The 23,547-nt window shown below is 38.3% G+C and overlaps 1 protein-coding gene across 1 annotated transcript in view; it reads left to right on the top strand.

Moving 5' to 3' along the window:
- LOC136307748 (ATP-binding cassette sub-family A member 9-like) overlaps window positions 1–23,547 on the top strand; it is a 101,901-nt gene that overhangs the window by 31,721 nt on the left and 46,633 nt on the right. The window contains 18 exon segments of the mRNA XM_066234512.1: window positions 981–1,091; window positions 1,743–1,850; window positions 1,853–1,917; window positions 2,112–2,231; window positions 2,448–2,533; window positions 2,535–2,584; window positions 3,065–3,097; window positions 3,100–3,154; window positions 4,772–4,911; window positions 5,412–5,531; window positions 7,541–7,739; window positions 9,342–9,508; window positions 11,176–11,309; window positions 14,212–14,349; window positions 18,662–18,769; window positions 21,623–21,796; window positions 21,983–22,045; window positions 22,048–22,098. Coding sequence (XP_066090609.1) covers window positions 981–1,091; window positions 1,743–1,850; window positions 1,853–1,917; window positions 2,112–2,231; window positions 2,448–2,533; window positions 2,535–2,584; window positions 3,065–3,097; window positions 3,100–3,154; window positions 4,772–4,911; window positions 5,412–5,531; window positions 7,541–7,739; window positions 9,342–9,508; window positions 11,176–11,309; window positions 14,212–14,349; window positions 18,662–18,769; window positions 21,623–21,796; window positions 21,983–22,045; window positions 22,048–22,098 — 1,922 coding nt within the window.

Below are 23,547 nucleotides of genomic sequence, written 5' to 3'. Positions count from 1 at the left end.
TTCCAAGTAAATGAAAAACCATATGACAATTTTAGAAAGTCGAATGCACCCCTGGTATTTTACAGGTTTGAGAGACATATGCTAGCATCATGATAGTTTATTTTCATCACATTTTCTAATCCTAAAGCTATCTTTATTATAGTTGGCCTAGCTTTAATGTCAAAGGTGCTTTGATCTCCAAAATTGTTAATCATATAATAATTTACACAGCTCACAAAAATTTGGGGAACAGGGAACGTGCAGATACTCCAGGACTTTCAGCCTTTTGTATAGTGTATTTTCACCAATGAAATAAAGGTTGGTTTTGCATCTCAATTGCATAATTGAACAACTTTCTTTGACTTGTCATTTGCTTTTCTGATATTCTTATTTAATAAAAAAAAAAAAATCAGCCTGACCAGGCGGTGGCACAGTGGATAGAGCATCGGACTGCGATGCGGAGGACCCAGATTTGAGACCCCGAGGTCGCCACCTTGAGCGCGGGCTCATCTGGTTTGAGCAAAGCTCACCAGCTTGGACCCAAGGTCACTGGCTGGAGCAAGGGGTTACTCGGTCTGCTGAAGGCCCCCGGTCAAGGCACATATGAGAAAGCAATCAATGAACAACTAAGGTGTTGCCATGCGCAATGAAAAACTAATGATTGATGCTTCTCATCTCTTCTTTCCTGTCTGTCTGTCCCTGTCTATCCCTCTCTCTGACTCTCTCTCTGTCTCTGAAAAAAAAAATCAAAGATGTCTTTTTTAATCACTTCGTATTCATTTTGAAATATCCCCTAATTTTTGTGAGCAGTATATTATGATACTGTAACACCTATTCAATATATATCATAGCAGATACAATTTTAAAGGAAAGAATTTTAGTATGAATTTTATTTTTAATATTGCTAGCTTACTATACCCATGTTATAAGAATTTACAAAAAGTTTCAGAGAATGTAAAGTTATTATGTAGGCTTTGATTGTAACTTTTTTGAAATACCAGGTCTAGTATTTGACATGTATGAAGGCCAGATCACTGCCCTTCTTGCTCACAGTGGAGCTGGGAAAACGACTCTGTTAAACATGCTCAGTGAACTGTCAGTCCCAACATCAGGTGAGACAACAGGTATCCAACGAGAAGAACATGGGCAAATGAATTAACTGTGCATTTCATTAGTTAGTTATTTGTGTTAGTTAATTTCAATAGTTAGCAGTTTCATTAACTACTAGTCACACCCAGGTATTTAAAAGTTTTAAAAGTTTCATTAAGTTATTCTTTGGTAGATTTATGTTGTCTTTATTTAGGAAAAGCTTTGTGGTTTAAATATTTTCTGATAATAACCTTATACTTATTAATTGGCATCCCAACTAGATCAGATGTATTGTGAACATTAAGTTTTTAATTAGTCAATAGTGTATTCCTTATAAATAGGTATAATGTCTTTAATGGACTTGAGTGATAGATGCACATTGTTTTTTCATTTAAAAATATATTAAGGCCTGAGCTGTGGTGGCGCAGTGGATAAAGCCTCAACCTGGAATGCTGAGGTCACCTGTTTGAAACCCCGGGCTTGCCTGGTCAAGGCATATGGGAGTTGATGCTTCCTGCTCCTCCCCCCTTTATCTCTCTCTTGTCCTCTCTTTCTCCTTTCTCTCTAAAAATGAATGGATAAAATCTAAAACAAAAACAAAAAAACAAATAAAAATATATTAAGTCAAGCATGGAACATTATCGTGATGCTAACTCCCTGCCTTTAACTTTTAGGTTCGGTCACCATCTATAATCACTCACTTTCAGAAACGGCTGACTTGGCAACGGTCAGCAAACTCATTGGAGTATGTCCACAATGCAGTGTGCAATTTGGCTTCCTGCCTAGAGAGAAAACCTCAGACTGTTTGCTAAAGTAAAAGGGATTCAGCCAGAGGAAGTGGAACAAGAGGTAGATTACATGTTAGATGTCACAAAGCCATGACGATGAAATTGTTTACTTAGGAAACTCTAAATGCATTTGTGGTAGTTCTACACAGTTCATAGCCGAAAGGGCCAAAAGTCCCTTTATAATGAACAACTAAATGATAGCTTTTCTAAAATAAACATTCTAGGGTTTGGATCAAGTATCTTTTATTTGGCTAGGTACAACAAGTTTTACGGGACTTGGAGATGGAAAATATTCAAGACATTCTTGCTCAAAATTTAAGCGGTGGACAAAAAAGAAAACTCACTTTTGGGATTGCCATTTTAGGAGATCCTCAGGTAAATTGGACTAAAACTACTGCTGAAGTCAGACTGAGGATTGTGAAGCTGTTGTGTTCCATCAGACGTAATCTGTAAATGATAAACACAAGAGAACTGCTACAATGAAAAATTACATACTAAGATATTTCTATAAAACTTTTACCAGCAGGATGTTTTTTTTAAAAAAAATTACCTGAAAGGGGGACATGATTTTATGTGCTTTTCGATGTGCAGATTTTGCTCCTGGATGAACCAACTGTTGGATCAGATCCTCTTTCAAGACACCGTGTATGGAGCCTTCTTAAAGAGAGGAAATCAGACAGTCATCCTCTTCAGTACCCAGTTCATGGAGGAGGCTGACATCCTGCCTGGTAATTCTTACTTTTCTTTCATGTGTCTTAGTGAGAAATTGGGGACATGGATGGAATATGTACAGATAAGTTCCAACACAGTTACCATGTGTGTGACTGACAAGAGTTAAATACAGCAAGAGAATCTTTACCCCTTTGAATGCCTACATCCTTGAGTACATTTTGCTATGGAAGTACTTTGCTCCTATTGCATCCGCTGTACAATATAGAGCTATTCTCCAGGATATATTTTGCTTTATTCAGTATGAATGTCAGCTGGTGTGAAACAGGTCCTTTTGATGTATAATGATTTTTCTAAATATGCAAGTGAGTTTATTAAAAATAACTCATTTTAGTTATTGGATGACAAGAAAGTGGCTTTGTTTTAGTGGGTCATGCTCCTAAAATATATTATTTATTGATGGGTTTGTTCTTTTATAAATAGTGAAAAAACAAATAACTCCTTAATACAACTTAGTTATTTATTTCTGTTCTACTTAGATCGGAAGGTGTTTATATCTAACAGGAAGTTGAAGGTGCAGGCTCTTCTCTGTTCCTGAAGAAGAAACGGGGCATTGGCTACCATTTAAGGTATAATCTTATTGTTGGAGACGTGTTGGAAATGACGAGGACAGGTGATAAGTTAACATAGGCTGCACAGCTGCTCTCTTTCTTAGCTAAAATGAAGGATATGTGGGGTTGCAGGCATTAAAACTATAAGGATGATGAAGATACATTTAAACAAAATGTTTGGAAAATATTTTCATAATACCTTGTTAGCTAAAAGAAATATATGAATATTTCAGCCCTTTCTCGTATCATATAGTTTTGGTTTATTTTGACAATTTCAATAGTCTCATCTCGGATTGCCCAGAATTCATTTTCTCCTTCATTTTATTCTGTCTCTCTTTCATATCATAATTATTTTAGTAGCAAGTAAAGTCTATTACTTAATAAGTACTGGCTATGCTTTAGGTACTTGATAAGATATTGTCACATGGAATACTCATATAATCATATTTAATCTTCCAGGTAACTTTAAGATGGTATTATTATTTTCCTTTTTCATGTCAGAGAGTTTTAATAATCTGTTCAGTCTTATATCATTTATAAGTGGTAGAATCTTTGGACCAAGACTACAGATGTGATACAAATCATTCTCTATACTTCCCATTAAAATATTAATATTTCTTTAAAAATAATTCAAATCACTTTCTCTCTAGTAGTTAAATGAATTCCCCCATTATTTACCCTCTAGGTGACTGACCTGATCAAATCTACCATTCCACTATAATTGCTTCGTTTAACTTGATTGAATATAATGTATAAAATGTTATAAGCTCCTTTAAAGAAGATTCTGCATTCTTCTTATTTGGTATACTGGAGAGTGTTTAGCACAGTGCTTTGTAAACACAAAACAACTTTTTCTAAAATTGATTTTTTTAGGTTTGTGCCATCAAAGACAATTCTGATGCCCTTATCATTCTATAGCCTCAGTAAATTTCAATGCATGTGACTAATAGTGAATGCGGTTTCTAAAATCCAATGATTCTGTGAAGATGTGTCTGTGTTCTCATAAGAAGATAGGCTAGCTTTGACTTGAATAAATTTTGGACAAAAGAAATTAATAACATCAGCTAACATATATGGAGTGTTTATTTAGTGCAAGTCCCTGTGCTATATCATACATATTTTATTTTATTCTGTATTTTGAAATACTTTGAGAGGTTAGTATTGTGTAATCTTACGGATGAGAAAACTGATGGTCAGAGATATTAAGCTGCATTCTGGAACATGGATCAGTAGAACAATGAAACCATGTTCTAAATGACTATACCATATTACCTCTGTTTTTCTTTTTCTTATGTTCAAGTGCTATTTTTTTGCAGAACTCATACCTTACTACGAAGGGAGAATTAAAGGTTGAGTTACTGAACAGATTGAAACAAAATTGGGTATTCCCCTCCACCTCACCCCAGGCAAGATCTAGCCAAATATCTCTTTCCTCCAAATAACAATGTTGAGTCATCTCTTTCTCTGACATCTCTACTGTAGTATAGCGTATATGGTTTGGACTATATTAGTATTTTTATGTCTCACTTCTATTGGATTATACATGCTTGCCTCATAAATATTAATAAAAGAACAAGAATGTACTACAATTGTTCAAGAAAAATAACTTAAATTTACTCTTTTTTAAAATATTAGTTTGCATTTGAGTGAAATGTGCAATCCAGACAATATAACATCACTTGTTAAACAGCATATCCCTGATGCCAAATTAACAGCACAAAGCGAAGAGAAGCTTGTGTATATTTTGCCTTTGGAAAGAACAAACAAATTTCCAGGTAAAAGAATGTAGAGACCACAGAATGATTTATATTGATGCTCTAATAACGTTAGTTCTTTTGCATTTGTTATTGTATGCATAACAGTTATCCCTAATGTAAAAACATAAATCTCTATTTCTAGAAAATATTTCTTAAATAATGGGGGTTTCGACATAAAACTTTGGGTTGACACATTCAGTCCATCTATAATACACCTCATAATCTAACAAATATTTAAAAACACATTAAATAAAATATAATAATTTATTTCAAAATCCCTTACATACATAGTTTTCTAAGAATGATAATACAAATGTTTAAAATTTTATACTCAGAAAGACATGGAAACTAACATACTGTATAGATTATTTTATAAATAGGTGAATGCCTATAGCATAACTTTGTATCTGATGAATGCATTTGATCTATCACAAATATTTTTCATTCTTAAAAATATAGTTATTATTAATCTCATTACAAGTTATATTCCTTTGATATATTTTTGTGTCTACTTTTAGACCTTTACAGGGATCTTGATGGATGTTCCAACCAAGGCATTGAGAATTACGGTGTTTCCATGACTACTTTGAATGAGATGTTCTTGAAATTAGAAGGAAAATCAGCTACTGATGAATCGGGTTAAAAAAAAAAAGAAAGAAAGAAAATTGAATTTTATCTCTCTGTGCAATATTTTATCTTGAAAATATACTTTGCTGTTCTTTTTATTTATTTATTCATTTTTAGAGAGCATAGAGCGAGAAAGAGAGAGAGAGAGAGAAGAGAGAGACAGAGAGAGAGAAGGGGGGAGGAGCTGGAAGCATCAACTCCCATATGTGCCTTGACCAGGCAAGTCCAGGGTTTCAAACCGGTGACCTCAGCATTTCCAGGTTGACGCTTTATCCACTGCGCCACCGCAGGTCAGGGCAAAAATATACTTTGAATGATGAAATATACTTTTAGAGTTTAATGATTTAGTCTGATCTTGGAGAAACCATAGAGCAGATATAAATATGTTTGTTTCCTTCCATCTTCTCTCAATGCCAATCTCCCCTCTTAAATTTCCTAGATTGCACCATGTGTTTTACTAAGCATGTGGAATACAGCAGTGCATGAGACCAGATGCTCATGAGCAGATATCAAATACATTGTATAATATTCCTGGCATGTAAGAGCTAGAGAGAAATGAAAATTAGAGTTGTAGATTGACATTTACTTTTCTTATAGTATTTTGATATCATTCCAATGTCTTCAGGATTCCTTTGTTGCTACTGAAATATTTTCTGTTAGTCTAATTGTAATACCTTGGAAAGTATTTTTCCTTTTCTGTCTAATGACTCTAAAGTAGTATCTTGCCTGACCTGTGGTGGTGCAGTGGATAAAGCGTCGACCTGGAAATGCTGAGGTCGCCGGTTCAAAACCCTGGGCTTGCCTGGTCAAGGCACATATGGGAGTTGATGCTTCCTGCTCCTCCCCCTTCTCTCTTTCTCTCTCACTCCTCTCTCTCTAAAAATCAATAAATAAAATATTTTTTAAAAATAAATAAATAAAGTAGTATCTTGTTTTTGGTTTACTGTCATCCTAGGTGATTTCTTATTACTGAATTTTTTTGTTTTCTGGTGGGTTTTTTTTTTATAAGAGATCAAATGGTTTTTAAAATCCTTTTTTTTTTTTTTTTTGTATTTTTCTGAAGTTGGAAACGGGGAGAGACAGTCAGACACACTCCCGCATATGCCCCACCGGGATCCACCTGGCGCGCCCACCAGGAGCGATGCTCTGCCCATCCAGGGCGTTGCTCTGACTCAACCAGAGCCCCTCTAGCCCCTGGGGCAGAGGCCAAGGAGCCATCCCCAGCGCCTGGGCCATCTTTGCTCCAATGGAGCCTTGGCTGTGGGAGGGGAAGAGAGAGACAGAGAGGAAAGAGGGGGGGGTGGAGAAGCAAATGGGTGCTTCTCCTATGTTCCCTGGCCGGGAATTGAACCTGGGTCCCCCGCACGCCAGGTCGACGCTCTACTGCTGAGCCAACCGGCCAGGGCTAAAATCCTTTTTGAAGTTATACACTTGGTATGTTTTCTTGGTAGTTATACTTTTAATGTTCATATAGCTTTTGAAAGTCTAGAGTTCATAAATTTCTTTAGGCTCTTCCAAAAGATAAAATTTCAATTTTGTTGTCAACCATGGCTATACTAAAAAATGTTGTCTCTACCAATTTTATATTTTCAGAAGGGGAAGGGGAAGGCTCTATTTGTATCAATTCTTCTACCTGGGTCAGAAGTACTAAGATAATTTATCTCTTGCAATGAATAAATTCTTCTTCTTGACTAAATATAGCTTTCTTTTAATTGATTTCTCTAAAAATGAATTAAGTTCTGTGAAGCCGTAAACAGAAATATTTATTCATAAAATACCAGATTTTCTTTTATTACATAATTTTTTCTTGTAGTGTATTATTCTTCTTTTTCTTTCTTTTTATTTTTTGTTTTATTCCCAGTTCTTTAGCAGTTGTTCAAGCAAAACCATGAATTAGATTACTAGTATCTTGTACCAAGACTCTATTTTAATACCATGTGGTGAAAAGATCATAGGGAAATCAAAATAATGTACATCTAAAATGTGGCACTTCATAAATTACTGATTTTACATTTTATAGGTATTGGAATTGAGGAACAGTTAAAAAGTGATAGGACAAAAGACACAGGAAGCCTTGTTGAGCTGGAGCAAGTTTTGTCTTCCTTTAATGAGATGAAGAAAGCTGTCAGTGGCATGGCTCTCTGGAGGCAGCAGACCTGTGCAATAGCGAAAGTTCGCTTCCTAAAGTTCAAGAGTGAAAATAAAACTCTAATGACCATGTGAGTATCTGAGTGTTTCAGATATGTTTGGTCAGCACATTTTAAATAAATGCAAGAGAGAAAAAGAGTTCTCATATAAAATAAATTTCAGCCACTGTATATGGCCTTTATAACATGAAAGCCAATTTTTAATTGCGTAAGTAGATATGTAATTAAAACAGATAAAGTATGTGGTTTTTATTTTAATTTCACACTGAAGCTGCTCTTATCCAAAGGCTGAAGTAGTTTACCAGAAGCATGAGAATTAGCACTTCAGTTCTATCCCAAAGACTTGCTTCTGTGCCAGGCCACATCTCAGCCAAGGCTTCGCGTTACTGTCTGGAACCTTTACAGTTCTTTACAGAGTCAGGCTTTTCACCAAGTAATGCCTCCTCGCATAAGCCCTGCTCTCCACCTAGTACACTCATTCATTCAACAATGTGTGTGAGCACCTCTGTGTCACACTGTGGCAAATTATTGCTTATCAAAATAAATCAGACATGAGATTCAGCTCTTGAGGGTGACCAGATGTACACCAAAAAAAAAAAAAAAAAAAAAGCATAGTACAAAACAAGACAATATTGTCCACTATAGCATTCAGGATGAGAAATATCATGTCTAAATAGGAGTATCATAAAAATAATTTTACATGAGGGAGAATTTGAAAGTTGGTGTAGGAAACTGGAACATTTAGCTAAGGAGGGAAAAGAGAGTGATAATTCCGAGGGAGCAGTTCTGAGCAGATAGGTGCTTAGAGAATCTGAAGAATTGTTATGAATTTGAGTTCATTGCAACATAGAGTGTGCAGAAAGTAAAAATAATTTTGATAATATATCACATAGAGTTAGAGATTTTGGGCTTCATGACTAATAAGGAATTATTAAAGTTTTATTTTCCAGTTTGAACAGGCATTTGATATAATTAGAACAGAATTCCAAAAAGCTTAATACAGCAACAGTGCAAATGGTTGGGAAATTGTCAACACTGGATAAAAGGAAAAGAGTCATTTAGGGCAGTACTGAAAGAGGTCAGGAAAGAGATAATTATTGTCTAAACATGAAAAGTAGAAGAGAGAAGAAGGTGTGGAGATAAGTAATAATGATGATTTGGTAGAGATTTTCAACCACTTGGAAAAGAGAAATATGGGTGAAAAATGAATGGAAAATAATTGAACTTGGGAGCTTGAGTGAATGAAAAAATGTTGTAATTTATAGAAATCAGGGATCGAAGAGAAAAAGTATCAAAGTGTAGTAAGTCTGGGTGTTGGTGTGATGCCAGCTTGCAGTGGTCCCCCCAAATGAAGAAATGCAAGACTGAGTCAGAGCTAAGAAGTGGGCAGAGGAGAGAGAGATAGAAGAGCCCTAATCAGCAGATTTCATAAGCTTGAATAAAATGTTTAAAAGGGGGATAGGGAGGCAGCTGGAGAGACAGAAGCACCAAGGATGCCTTCATAGGAACCATCTCATTTGAAAAGAAGAAAATGGGGACGAAAAGCATGATTGATTTATTTGATTAGTGTTTGTAATTTATTTCTGTTATAATATATATTTTCTGCCCAAATATGAAAACCTACAAAAAGTTGCTATACTTGAATTATTTTCTCTTACATTTTCCTTTATGCAGATTACTGCTTTTTGGCATTAGCTTCTGCCCTCAGGTTTTGGAATATCTATTTGATGAGGTATATCAAAAGAGTTATTCTTAGGGACTGTCTCCTAATATGTACTTCCTCTCATGGGGACAACCACCTCAAGCCCCTCTGACACAATTACTGGTCATCAATAAAACAGGTGAATGTGGAGCTAAAATTCAACTTTTTAATGTTGTTCTTGTTGAGAGATTTCCAAGACAGCATAGAGAAAAAGAAATTTTATTTATTTATTTATTTATAGTTTTTACAGAGACAGAGAGAGAGAGTCAGAGAGAGGGATAGATAGGGAAAGACAGACAAGAACAGAGAGAGATGAGAAGCATCAATCATCAGTTTTTTGTTGCAACACTTTAGTTGTTCATTGATTGCTTTCTCATATGTGCCTTGACCGTGGGGCTACAGCAGACTGAGTAACCCCTTGCTCAAGCCGGTGACCTTGGGTCCAAGCTGGCAAGCTTTGCTCAAGCCAGATGAGCCCATGCTTAAGCTGGCAACCTCGGGGTCTCGAACCTGGGTCCTCTGCATCCCAGTCCGACGTTCTATCTGCTGCGCCACCGCCTGGTCAGAACAGAAAATTAATTTAAAAATGAAAAATACAGGGTTGGAGAGGTTTTTTGGGTTTGTTTTTTGTATTTTTCTGAAGTTAGAAATGGGGAGGCAGTCAGACAGACTTTCACTTGCGCCCTACCAGGATCCACCTGGCATGCCCACCAGGGGGCGATGCTCGGTCCCACTGGGGTGTTGCTCTGTTGCATTTGGAGCCATTCTAGTGCCTGAGGTGGAGGCCATGGAGCCTTCCTCAGTGCCTGAGCCAACTTTGTTTCAATGGAGTCCCAGCTGCAGGAGGGGAAGAGAGAGACAGAGAGAAAGTAGAGGGGGGAGGGTGGAGAGACAGATGGGTGCTTCTCCTTGTGTGCCCTGGTTGGGAATCAAATCTGGGACTTCCACACGCTGGGCCGGCACTCTACTGCTGAACCAACTGGCCAGGGTGGAGAGTTGGTTTTAGAAACACATTTTGCAAGTTTATTTAAACCCTAAAGCTTATTGCACAAGCAATAAAAGGGGATTTAAGAAGGCAAACCATTGACTGATCTTTGAGGTCTTTCCATAGCATTTTAAAAGTGCAATGCATTCTTGGGCTCTGATAAGAAAATGTGTTCCAAATGTCTAAGAATATAAAAGATTAATACCTCCAAGGATTACAATGTTAATTTTTAAATATTTCACACTAACAATTATAAGTAAAATGCCTAGCCTGTAGGTAAAGTAAGCTTGTCATATCCCTGATATCAGAGTGGATTCTAGTACCACATCATCAATTCTGCCCTTTTTCCTTAAAGGAAATTCTTAGACAATCCTAATGATGGATTGTTTTGAGTGACATTATTTAGATTACTTATTTACTTATTTGTTTATTTATTCATTTTTAAGTGAGAGGAGGGGAAATAGTGTGACAGACTCTTGCATGCTCCCTGACCAGGATCCACCTGGCAACTCACATCTGGACCAATGCTCAAATCAACCGAGCTATCCTCAGTGCCTGAGGCCAAAGCATGAAGCAATCGAGTCACTAGCTGTGAGAGGGGAAGAAAGAGAGAAGGGGGAGAGGGAGGGTAAGAGAAACAGATGGTCACTTCTCATGTGTGCCCTGACTAGGGAATCAAACCCAGGACATCTGCACACTGGGCTGATGCTCTACCCACTGAACCAACCAACCTATTGGGCCTATTTAGATTCATTAAAAAATATTATTTGACAGTCGTTTTACTATATTTTTTCTTCTTTTCATCTTTACCTTCTTTATAGGGTCAAGCATTGAAAACTTGGTACATTCACTGAGGCAAAAGAACATAGCTTTGGAAGTAGATGCCTTTGGAACTAGACACGGCCCCAATGTATCATCATACAATGAGGCTATCACTGTATCAGGTGATAACAAGGTACGCTGAGCTCCAATTGCTGCCCCTCACCAAAGATGGAGTATGAACATACAAGCTGAATAACACATGTCAACTGATGCAAAAGGTCAGTTTGACACAGCAGATGGGATAGTTCTCAGTTTTTGAGGAAAGGCTGGACTACAATTATTTTCCCACAACCTCCATATAACAACATATAATAAAATACTGTTTGATTTTGTTCATTATTACTTTGCATGCCCTGCCATAATAAATAATGAATTTAAATCTTATTAATGATCATATTCCATTTCAATCCTTAATTTAAATCTTGGTTTCAAATGGATTTCAGCTCAAATGATATTTTGATGAATCCTCCAAACATTAACCTGGTTCATAATACCAACTGCAGACTCTGCTCTGATTACCAAAAAAAAATATTAGCTCTTACTTTTTTTATTTATGTTAGAATTTTGTTTGGTTGTTATGGGAAAAAAAAGCTCAAGTCCTACCTGCCACACTTTACACAAAGAGGTAAAATCTTTTTTTTTTTTTTTTTAATAAATTTTTATTAATGGTAATGGGATGACATTAATAAATCAGGGTACATATATTCAAAGAAAACATTTCTAGGTTATTTTGTCATCAAGAGGTAAAATCTTTAAATAAGTATTTATGCTTAGTTCTCTGATGTTAACAAAAAAAAGCCTTAGTTTCCTGTTCATGAATCAGTGTCATAGGATCATAAGGGACCTTGTTAGAACTGTAGAATCCCAGGCCCCCCTTCAAACCAACTGAATTAGCATCTACACTTGAATAGGATCTGCAGAAGATCAGTGTGCTCATTAAAGTTTGGGAAGAACTACCTTATCTGACAATATTTAAGATTTGTATAATTTACATAAAAATGTAAGTTTATGGCTTCTCTTAAAAAAATTCCTTCAAATGACAATTCTGGCGGTCTGCAGTTGGAACAGCAAAACAGTTGCCCAACTTACTCAGACTTTAGTTTTGAGTTTGTTGAATCTCCATACTGGTTCACATTTATAGCACCTGCCTAGACCCTGTGGGAGCTTGAGTGGAGAGCCCTACGTGAGACAAATGGAAAAAGATGAGAAGATCCTGTTAAATGTACAAATGAAATAGCAGTTTAGTGTCACAAAGCTTGATGATTTCCAGCTTTTTAATTAATTTTCAGAAATAATTTCCATGCCAAAAATAAAATCAGAAATTATGTTCAATTGAAGTAGTCCTTGATATGTCTTACTAAGGTTAGTTACCAGTATATTCAGAAAAACAGTTTTAAATATGGAAACTTAATATCAATAAACATTGCTTTAAGTAAATAGATTAGACACAATTCACTTGATTTATTTATAATTGTTAAAAGGCATGCTCAAGCCCTGGCTGGTTGGCTCAGCGGTAGAGCGTCGGCCTAGCGTGCGGAGGACCTGGGTTCGATTCCCGGCCAGGGCACACAGGAGAAGCGCCCATTTGCTTCTCCACCCCTCCGCCGCGCTTTCCTCTCTGTCTCTCTCTTCCTTTCTGTCTCTCTCTTCCCCTCCCGCAGCCAAGGCTCCATTCGAGCAAAGATGGCCCAGGCGCTGGGGATGGCTCTGTGGCCTCTGCCTCAGGCGCTAGAGTGGCTCTGGTCGCAACATGGCGACGCCCAGGATGGGCAGAGCATCTCCCCCTGGTGGGCAGAACTTCGCCCCTGGTGGGCGTGCCGGGTGGATCCCGGTCGGGCGCATGTGGGAGTCTGTCTGACTGTCTCTCCCTGTTTCCAGCTTCAGAAAATTGAAAAAAAAAAAGGCATGCTCAAAACTGATCTTACAGTTTGGCTAATATAGACAATAATTTACTTACATCTTTTTTATTTGCGATAAAAAATCATGTTTTTAATGTATATACTTACTATATGGTTTCCAAAGATATAAAATTTCAATTTTTAGTGTGTTTTTTCAAGTTTTGAGATATAATTGATATATAGCACTGGATAAATTTAAGATGTACAGCATAATGACTTGACTTACCTATATTGTGAAATGATTTTCCACTCAATCTCAGCATTTGTGAAGTATGTGCTCTCTTTATAACAGTGGCACCCGTCCTACTCTCTAAGTATGCACTCAATCTTCAGTTATAAAATCAATGTATCACATTTTGAAACAAAGTCTACTGCTATGTTAAAGTGAGGCTGCATTACAGAATTTTATTGTGTTGCTTCTAAAAATCATGTGAGGTACTTTGTTTTGTGAGAGTTTGTGCATAATTAGCCACATGGCGGATGCTGTGGTCAGTAAAGACCAAAATACTGGATTTCTTGCTGTACATATATTGAGATATGTGTGTGTGTGTGTGTGTGTGTGTGTTTGTGTGACAGAGACAGAGAGAGCGGGACAGAGAAAGGGACAGATAGGAACAGACAAACAGAAAGAGAGAGAGATGAGAATAATCAATTTTTCATTGTGGCTTGTTAGTTTCTTTAATTGTTCATTGATTGCTTTCTCATATGTGCTTTGATGGGGGGGCGCTACAGCAGAGCAAGGGACCCCTTGCTCAAGCCAGTGACCTTGGGGCTCAAGCCAGCAACCTTGAGCTTCAAATCAGTGACGGTGGTCTCAAGCCAGTGACCATGAGGTCATGTCTATGATCCTATGCTCAAGCCAGCTACCCTGGGCTCAAGCTGGTGAGTCAATGCTCAAGCTGGTGACCTTGGGATTTCAAACCCAGGTCCTCCGCATCCCAATTTCATGCTCTATCTATTGCGCCATCACTGGTCAGGCCATATATTGGGACTTAATCAAATACTGATAGTGATATTATGTTTAGTGCTTTCGCCTTATTGTATTGTCAATAATTTGAATGATTTTCTATCATATTTTTTCAGTAAATTTAGTGTTGGCTTTCTGAGGACTTAGAATGCATATATGTTTTATTTTAGGAGCACAGATTTTCAATAGCATGCAATACCAAGAGGCTGAATTGCTTTCCTGTCCTCATGGATATCATTAGCATTGGTCTACTTGGAATTTTTAATTCTTCAGAACACATTCAGACAGACAGAAGCACGTATTTTGAAGTAAGTATAATATTATCACCCTTATCCTGAGCCATAAGAAGTTAAAAAAAAATACATGAAATGCTGAAATAGCCTCGTGTTAATTTTTGTGAACTTATTCTTGAATAAGTTAACTTTATATGGGGTGGGGGACAAAAGTAGGTTAACAGTTGTATGTGAAACAGAGTTTATTTTTATATTATTATTTCTTAATTACTGCATTATTTTCCACATAAACAACTGCAAACCAACTTTTGCCCCACCCTGTACATATAAATTACTATATATATTGATATATATACATACATACTTATATATCAATATGTACATATATACACACACATAATATTTAGCAATCATTATATAACATTATAAACTTAATGAGATTACTTTGGATCAATGGAACAGCAGAAAATACAATTAATTGAGGAAAAAATGCCTCTGGGTCTTAGGTCTGTTACCTTCTGTGGCTCTAAGTGGTTGGACCTGGTTGAAACAGCCAGAGTCATAGAGGCCAGGCTGTGGCCTCCTTAATGACTTCTACAGGCATTGGTTTAACAATCCACACAAAAAATACAGATAGAGAGTGTATCACAGGGGTTTCTTAACAAGTAAATGAGGCAATGTGAGCACTTGGTGCAGGTGGCAGAGTTACTGTAAACATGAGAGACAAAACACATAAACATAGAATACCATATGCACTCAATCAAATGCATTTATTATCGTTGTTGCTGTTAAGACTACTTTTCCTGGGAATGCACTGTCTCCATTCAAGAACATTCAGCTTTGAGTAGACGGGAGAAGTGGCTGAGTTAGAACTAGAAGCATTCCTGTTTCAAACATAATTGGCCAGAGCAGCTGAGATCCTGTGAGTCAGTCTCCACGATGGGGAGGAGGGCACGGATCCACGTCTTCGAGTCATCTCTTCCATCTCACTGTGCTGGATCTCCCTTCGTCTTCTTTAAGGATGACTTGGGCCTATCCTATCGCTTCTTGATCACTTTTGTTATTAAGAATTATTCCAGTGCTGTCCAAAGCTTCAATTTCCTATCCAATCTAAACACTGCAGGTCAATTTATGGCCTCAGGAACGCGAACTGGGGTGGATGGTAGTGGTGGTGGTGTGAGTTGCTCTTTCATCTTTCTTTATAACTGTACATCATGGAGTAGAAAGGAGAGTGTGACTTTGCTCTGGAACATCCCTTTCCTCTCCCTTCTGAGTAAAATGCTGCAGGGGCTAGAAGCAAAAAGGGACAATAGAAGGATCAAAATGGAAAGAAATGGTGCTGTGGAGGCATCCCTGCTTTCTCTAGCTCGATCTGCTACTAATATCTTCTAATTAGGTGGTTGCCACAGCCTCAGTGACCTATGTGACTGTTTCTGGGGTACTGTCCAGCTTTAACCCCAACCCCTTCTGTAGATGGAGGTACACTCCATGCTGCAGAACAGAACTTCTGCAGAGAAAACCACACAATCAAGCTTCTCCAGTATTCTGTTTTCCTAAGTGAGAGGAGGAGGGATACAGACACAGATTACCGCATGCACCCTAACCACGATCCACCTGGCAACTCCCCTCTGGGACCTTTGCTCAGCCCATCTGGGGCCCCTTGCAACCAAGCTATTTTTATCTCCTGAGGGGGAGGCTGAGGGAGCCATCCTCAGCACCCAAGGCCAACATGCTCAACTCAATTGACCCATGGAAGGGAAGAGAGAGAGAAGGGGGAGGAGCATGGGGTGGGGGAGAAGTAAATAGTTGCATCTCCTGTGTGCCCTGACCGGGAATCAAACCTGAAACTTCCATACTTGGGGTTGACAAACTACCACTGAGCCGACCTGCCAGGGTGTCTCCAGTTTTCATTATTTGATGTGACCTTCTTCCAGGTGGTTGAACTATTTTTCTCCTGCTTTTACCTCTGTGGTTCTTCAGAAAGAATGATAAAACTGTTGAGCAGCTCTTGCACAGTGTTTGAAAGCGACAGAGATTTGGAATGCAGTAGGTGTTGCCCCATCCTTTTCCTAAGCACTTTATACCACTGCTTCTCAAGCCCCATTCAGCCACCTTCCTTCTTTGTTAAGTCTCTAGGTCAGTGGTCGGCAAACACATTAGTCAACAGAGCCAAATATCAACAGTACAATGATTGAAATTTCTTTTGAGAGGCAAAGTTTTTAAACTTAAACTATATAAGTAGGTACATTCCTTATCGAGGTAGCGCCCGCATGTGGTATTTTGTGGAAGAGCCACACTCAAGGGGTCAAAGAGCCACATGTGGCTCATGAGCCAAAGTTTGCCGACCACTGCCCTAGGGCATAAACAAGTGTCCCCTGCTTCTGCAATGCCCTAAATTAACCTCAAATATTCAGAATATTTACCATATGATTGAGATTTATTATCTTATTTAAATGTTCTAACAAGACTTTGAGTATTATTCTTATTAAGCTGAGGAAACCTGCAGCACATAGAGATACGGGTATGCTTCACTAGCTATTATATTCGAAGAGGCTAGTCAATTAACTGGATCACCAAGAATAGAGAGCTTCCTAGGATGAACAAATGACATGACCTGAGTTCTTTCCTTTAAAATAATGTATTATCTACAAAATATTTGCTACCCACCAGCACAACTGACCTTGCACTCATGTGCAGATAAATTCTCTTTGAATTTCCCCTGTCGATGTCCCCACCGAGTTGCTGGCATCCTCCTATAATTCTGCAAGCACATTCTCCTTGATCCTAAAGCGCAGATCTTGCTGTAGCTTCTGACCCCACTCAATGGTAACAACCATCTATCAGAGTGTTCTGACGTGTTCCCAAGCGGTCACTTCTGCATGTTGCCACCTGACCAAGCTGCTGAGCTGAGATGGAGAGTCTCTGGGTGAATCCCTCTAGGCTGAGCACCACAAAACTCTAGGTGCTCTGGGTGGGTGGGTATAATCTAACATGGACATATGCCTTATTTGTGAACCAAGTTGGAGTAAGGAGGCTGGCTGTTGAGATTAACTGTGCATCTTCTGTCCACAAACATCTTCTAAATCTGGAAAATGAATAAGGGTGACCGCCGGTAAAGATATCAAATGAGTGATATGGTGTTTGATACTTTTTGTTCCCCTTTCATGGTCTCCTATCCACATAAGCATCTTTATTCAAGCAGTCTACATGCTGTAAGAGTTCAGAGGGGCAGTGAGTCTCAGGAGGGGCTAAGAGAAGAGAGAAGTCAGGAGATCTCAAAACTCATAATACTGGACCTTATGATTAGAAGATAACTTGTAATGTAGTAAGGCAACTGATCATAGGTCAAATCCACAGCTGCTGGCAAAACCCAAGGCCCTCGGCCATGGCAGGTTGGCTCAGTGGTAGAGTGTCGGCCTGGCATGTGGAAGTCCCAGGTTCGATTCCCGGCCAGGGCACACAGGAGAAGCGCCCATCTGCTTTTCCACCCCTCCCCGTCTCCTTCCTCTCTGTCTCTCTCTTCCCCTCCTGCAGCCAAGGCTCCCTTGGAGCAAAGATGACCCCGGGCGCTGGGGATGGCTCCATGGCCTTTGCCTCAGGCGCTAGACTAGCTCTGGTCGCAACAGAGTGATGCCCCAGATGGGCAGAGCATCGCCCCCTGGTGGGCGTGCCGGGTGGATCCTGGTCAGGCACATGCAGGAGTCTGTCTGACTGCCTCCCCATTTCCAGCTACAGAAAAATACAAAATAAAACCAAAAACAAAAAAACAAAAAAAAAACCCAAGGCCCTCTTTAACCTAAACCAGATTTTGAAATTTTTAAAACTCAGTGCCCTTATGTGGAATGTGTGCTGATCGTTTTTCTCCAAACCTGAAAACACTTCTATATCCTAAGTCCTCCTACTCATTCATTTATAACTACCAGGTTCCCAAAGACACTTGAACTTGCTGCTTCTGCATTATGTTGAGCCAGAGCAAGGATTCTTTCTAACTGTTGAACTAAATTGATTTGGTACCAATTTCTGAGAGTAACATTGACAGTCCAATACTCTATTATCCATTAAAACATCAACCTAAATATTACCATCATAAAGTCAGAGAGAAGAAGTTTTGTGCTTAGCTCACACGTTATTAACTGTGGGACATAAGCCAGTTCATTCAACCTTGTGGAATCTGTTTCTTCATGAGTAAATCACAATGCATGGTCAATGTTTCTAAGTTGTTGCAACTCGTGATTGAAAATAAATTTGGGGAAGAAGTTTCATATAGAACCTTGGAAGTATGTTTTGGTGGTCAGATTGATTGGTTTATTTGAGTGGTTTAGGTAAGAAAGTATAAATGAATCATATACCCAATTGCCATCAACTCGTATGTTCTGCATGATTTCAGGAGGGCACGTCTGAGGAGTCTGGGTACACGAGTAATGCCTTCTTCTGGATACCTATGGCGGCCTGTTTCACTCCTTACATTGCCATGAGCAGCACCAGTGACTATAAAGTAAGAGTTAACAAAAACTTTACATGTTCTTTACACCCAGAGAACCCTTCCCCATCTCATGATCATAAATTTATATGTCAGCGGTACACCTAATTTATGTGTCTGAAGCAATGAACAATCACACATTTTCATAAAAGGTTGACAAATATATCAAAATGACATTTTTCTTAAACAAATATGAAGACTCAGGAAGGGCAGCTTAGGAAATAGCATCATGGAACAGGAAATGGCCATTTTTTTGTTTGTTTTTTTTTGGTATATCACTTAGAGTTTTATTTCTAGACACGTACCTGCTGACATCCCCTTTCTTAAGGATGGTTTCTACTTCCTGGATGGTGGGAAAATTAATCACTTAAACAGACCGAACTAACTCACCACAGCACTTTATTGGAAAAGGCTACCCCTTCGAAGCTCTATTTTTGTGTTGCTTTTATAAAAATCCAAGAAGCCTGTAGTAGAGTCCTTCTGCCTCTTCATGCTACTTCTGTGCAACTGAAAGGCCTTTTTTTGTGTCTATCCCAGGAGAAACACAAATATTATTCTTCCTCCCTTTTTATGAGACCGTACATTTACCATTTTCTTTCTACTGCTCTTGTTACTTTCTTCCTCTTTTTTTTTTTTCCTACAGTCAACCTGCCTGGTTCAAATCTTGACTCTTCCATTGTCAAGCTGTTTGAACATCTGAAAGTTGCTTAATCACTCTGTAGTGAAATAATACCTATGAATTACTTAGAACAATATTTGGCCTATAGTAAGTTTCCATAAATGTCAGTGTGTGATGTCCAAATGTCCAGGGTTTAGTCTTAGGGCCCTTTTCAGCAATTTCCAGAATTCTTGAACTTCCATATACTGTATACAAAAGCTTATTAGATGTATCTACAGAGATGCCCAATGGACATTTAAAACATGAACAAAAGAAAATTTAGGATTTTGCTGGCTAGATCTGTTCATCTCTCAACTTCTCCCTATCAGCAATTCCTTTAAGCTCTACCTTGAATGTATCAACTCTCCCCACTTCTCTCCATCTCTTCTGTTTTCATCCTTGTGTCAATCATCATCATTTCCTGCCTGACCCACTGCAATAGCTATCTTTTGGTCTCCTGATTTGCAGTTAATGCCACATGTACTGCCAGAGGCAAGCTTTCAAAAATTTGTAATCAGATCACCTTTTTTACCTTGCCTATTGACTTCCAGTAGCTTCTTTTTGCTAGAATTTAATTCCTAATTAAATTAAATAATTTTATTTTATCTTGAATGAAATCCCAATTCTTTACTTGGCAGAATTTTGCATGATCTGTCTCCACGGTCTCAACTGTTCCTCACTGCAGTTTCGTCTTCTACCCATCTCTCAGGTTTCTCCGGTTCTTGAACATGCCAATATAATTCCCATCTCTGCACCTTGTATTGGCCAGTTTCATCTGGGTAGAATGCTCTTCTTGTCATTCAGATCTCAACACAAATATCATTTACACAGAGCTGCCCCTCTGCTTACCCAGTTTGAAACAGATTCCCCATCACGGCTACGTAAGCTCATTTAAGAAGTCTGTGCACCATGTTATCGCTGTCTGAATCTTTTCTCACTTGTTGTCTTCCCCTCACTAGGAATAAACATTATCAGAGAAGAAATATTTTTCTCTAAATTCTACCTACTCCATTGTTACTCATTTGCATAAATATTAGATTACCTTTTATTCTTTTACTTTAGACCAAAACCTAGGAATTATTCCTGTGATAGTTACCAGATTAAGCAAATAAAATTAGCAATACCAAGTTAAACATTGATATCAGGTAAACATTGAATAATTTCTTTTTGGTATAAGTATGTCCAAAATATTGGTTAGGATGTATTTATACTAAAAAAAAAAAGGTATTTATTTAAAATGCAAATTTAACTGGCAACTCCATGACATTGCTACTGCTCTCTCCCTAACCTCCATGGCCAGCTAATGGTGAAGTCACGGAGTTTACCTCTCATAGAAATAGATCTGGAGTCTTTCCACATTCTGCTCTGTCTTCTGCAACATTGTGGTCAAAGCCACTGTCATCTCTGTCGTGTATGAGCACACTAGCCTACCGAACAGCTCGCTAAGGATCCTCATTTGTCTTCTCCTTATCCCATTTCCACACAGTGTAACAGAGCAGTATCTTAAAAACAGAAACTGGACCTTATTAACTATGTGCCTAAATCCCTTCAGTGTTTCCTCATCAAACTGAGGAGCAAGAATGAAATACTTGAGTATCCTGAAAAGTCATGTATGATCTGGATGCAGGTGTCTCTTTCCACTTTGATCTGATGACGCTCTCCTCTTGATTACCATGTCTAGCTAGCTTTACTGGCTTCTTTCCAGTTTCCCCAAAACATCAGCTCTACCCACTGCCCGGCCTTCTCTCCTCCTAGCCCCTCTGCCTGCAGTGCTCCTGACCTGTCCACCTCAAATAAAATGCCAATTATGAATGTACTGTTTACATTCAGCATACAAGTTATCTATCTTATAGGAAATTATTGACTTACATCTTGTGAATCTTTGTACTATTTGCAAGTTTTGTGGTGCCCAAGGGAAGAGTAGCTTTGGAAAGAAAGGAGCAGGTATCTTCTCTTTGAGGCAGCGCCTAGTCATTCTGTGATGGAATGCATGCTAGCCATGTTGGTACATTTTTCCTTTAGATAACAAAATTGCCATGTGGTTTACAGCAATATTAACATACCTGAAGCAGGAGTGTGGTAAGCGAAACTCATGTACTAAATCAGCATAATATATAAAAGGGACATAGAATGTGAATACATATTTGTAATTTCTCAGTCTTAACTATTCAGGGTCTTTGGGTGACTCTTCTATTTTTTTTTAAAACCAGAATAAAGCTCACTCCCAGCTGCGGATTTCAGGCCTCTACCCTTCTGCTTAATGGATTGGGCAGGTGCTGGTGGACGTTCCCCTGTACTGGCTGATCCTCCTTGTAATGCAAGTAATGGATTACATTTTTAACCTAGATGAAATTATATTTATAATCCAAAACCTGTTAGTTCAGGTAAGTGGCAAAAATTATGGAATGGTTTTATTAGATTATTTTAATGAATGCTGTAACATTATTCATCTTAAACCAAAGAACTTCACATTACTTGTGCTAAAGCACAGCTTGGAAAGTTGAAGTTTAATCATGAATACCTTCCTACTTAGCATTTTCCTTATCTAATCTTAATAATCTCTTTTTCAGATCCTGAGTAGTGTTCGATATGTCTTGTTTCTCATTTTCTTGACATATATAATTTCATTCATTTTTTTTGCAGTGAGAGGAAAAATAGTGGCCTTTGGTCATTTTTTTTCTTAATTGTAAGTATGCATACAGTACATATTATTTTGTTTTTAAATCACTTTACATAATTTTAAAAACATATATTTTAATCTTTATGCTAAGCAAAATAGTAAATTAATACCGCTCTCTAGAAGATTCTAATTACTCTTAAATAATCAGGCATATATATGTAGTAATATATGTGAGGGTGTACACCATTTATAAACTATGACCTCAAACATGTCTCCAGGTATAACCTATCTCCAGAGCTAGAGACTTCTACCTCCAATATTTCACTTACAATTTCACATGGATACTTTAAAAAATACCTCAATGATAACATATCTAAAATATAATCCTTTCCCCAATCTTATCCTTCTTTGTCTCTTAATCTATGACTTTATTATAGTACAATCTACCCAGATATTTGCCCAGATCAAAAATCTAGACTTACCTATGATTCCTATCTCTGTGTCTGCTCACATTCAATCTTTTTGTATGTCCTTTAGACTCAACAGTTTTCTCTTCTGTTTGGTGTGCCTCAGTGTCACTGCCACAGCTATTGTCTAAGCTTTCAGCAACTTTCAACTGAAGTTTTAAAACAGGATCTATAACTGGTCTCCTTCTTTCTTCTCTTGCCTCCTGTAATATTCTGCATGTAATAACCAATGTAATCCTTTTAAAATAAATTTTTATTGAAAAGTATAACCTACATAGGAACAATTATATATCATAGATTAGTTTATCCAGCTTATGAACTTAATAAAAGTGGAATCATATATTCTATATCTGCTCTTTTTTTATTCCTTTTTTTTTTTTTATCCGGAATATGAAGCCACTGTAATGTGGACATACGACTGTTTGCCAAATGAAGGTATATGAGTAACATCCATCTGCCAAAGTTGTCCTGGTAGGGGTCCTTGAGGGTTAACTCCAAATGAGGGGGCAGTATAGGACCCCTTGGACAGGATTTCCCAATCTGCTGTGCTGCTTCCCGAGAAAATTGAAACTGTTTACACCGGGCTGCAGCGTTCTGGTGACGAATAGTATGAGACTGACTTGCTCAGTCTGTCATGGTTGCTCCATATAATTTTCTTTTGGGTAGCTTGATCAACAAGGGCATTCCTAGGCCCTGGCCGGTTGGCTCAGTGGTAGAACATTGGCCTGGTGTGCAGGATTCCTGGGCCAGAGCACACAGGAGAAGTGCCCATCTACTTCTCCACCCCTCCCCCTCTTCCTCCTCTCGGTCTCTCTCCTCCCCTCCCACAGCCAAGGCTCCACCGGAGCAAAGACACCCCGGGCACTAAGGATGGCCCCATGGCCTCTGCCTCAGTTGTTAGAATGGCTCTGGTTGCAACAGAGCAACACCCCAGATGGGCAGAGCATTCCCCCCTGGTAGGTATGCCAGGTGGATCCCGGTCAGGCGCATGCAGGAGTCTGTCTGACTGCCTCCCCATTTCCATCTTCAGAAAAATACAAAAAATAAA

The sequence above is a fragment of the Saccopteryx bilineata genome, chromosome 6, assembly GCF_036850765.1.
Source record: "Saccopteryx bilineata isolate mSacBil1 chromosome 6, mSacBil1_pri_phased_curated, whole genome shotgun sequence".
Taxonomy (NCBI): domain Eukaryota; kingdom Metazoa; phylum Chordata; class Mammalia; order Chiroptera; family Emballonuridae; genus Saccopteryx; species Saccopteryx bilineata.
This window is presented reverse-complemented; position numbering and strand designations above follow the sequence as displayed.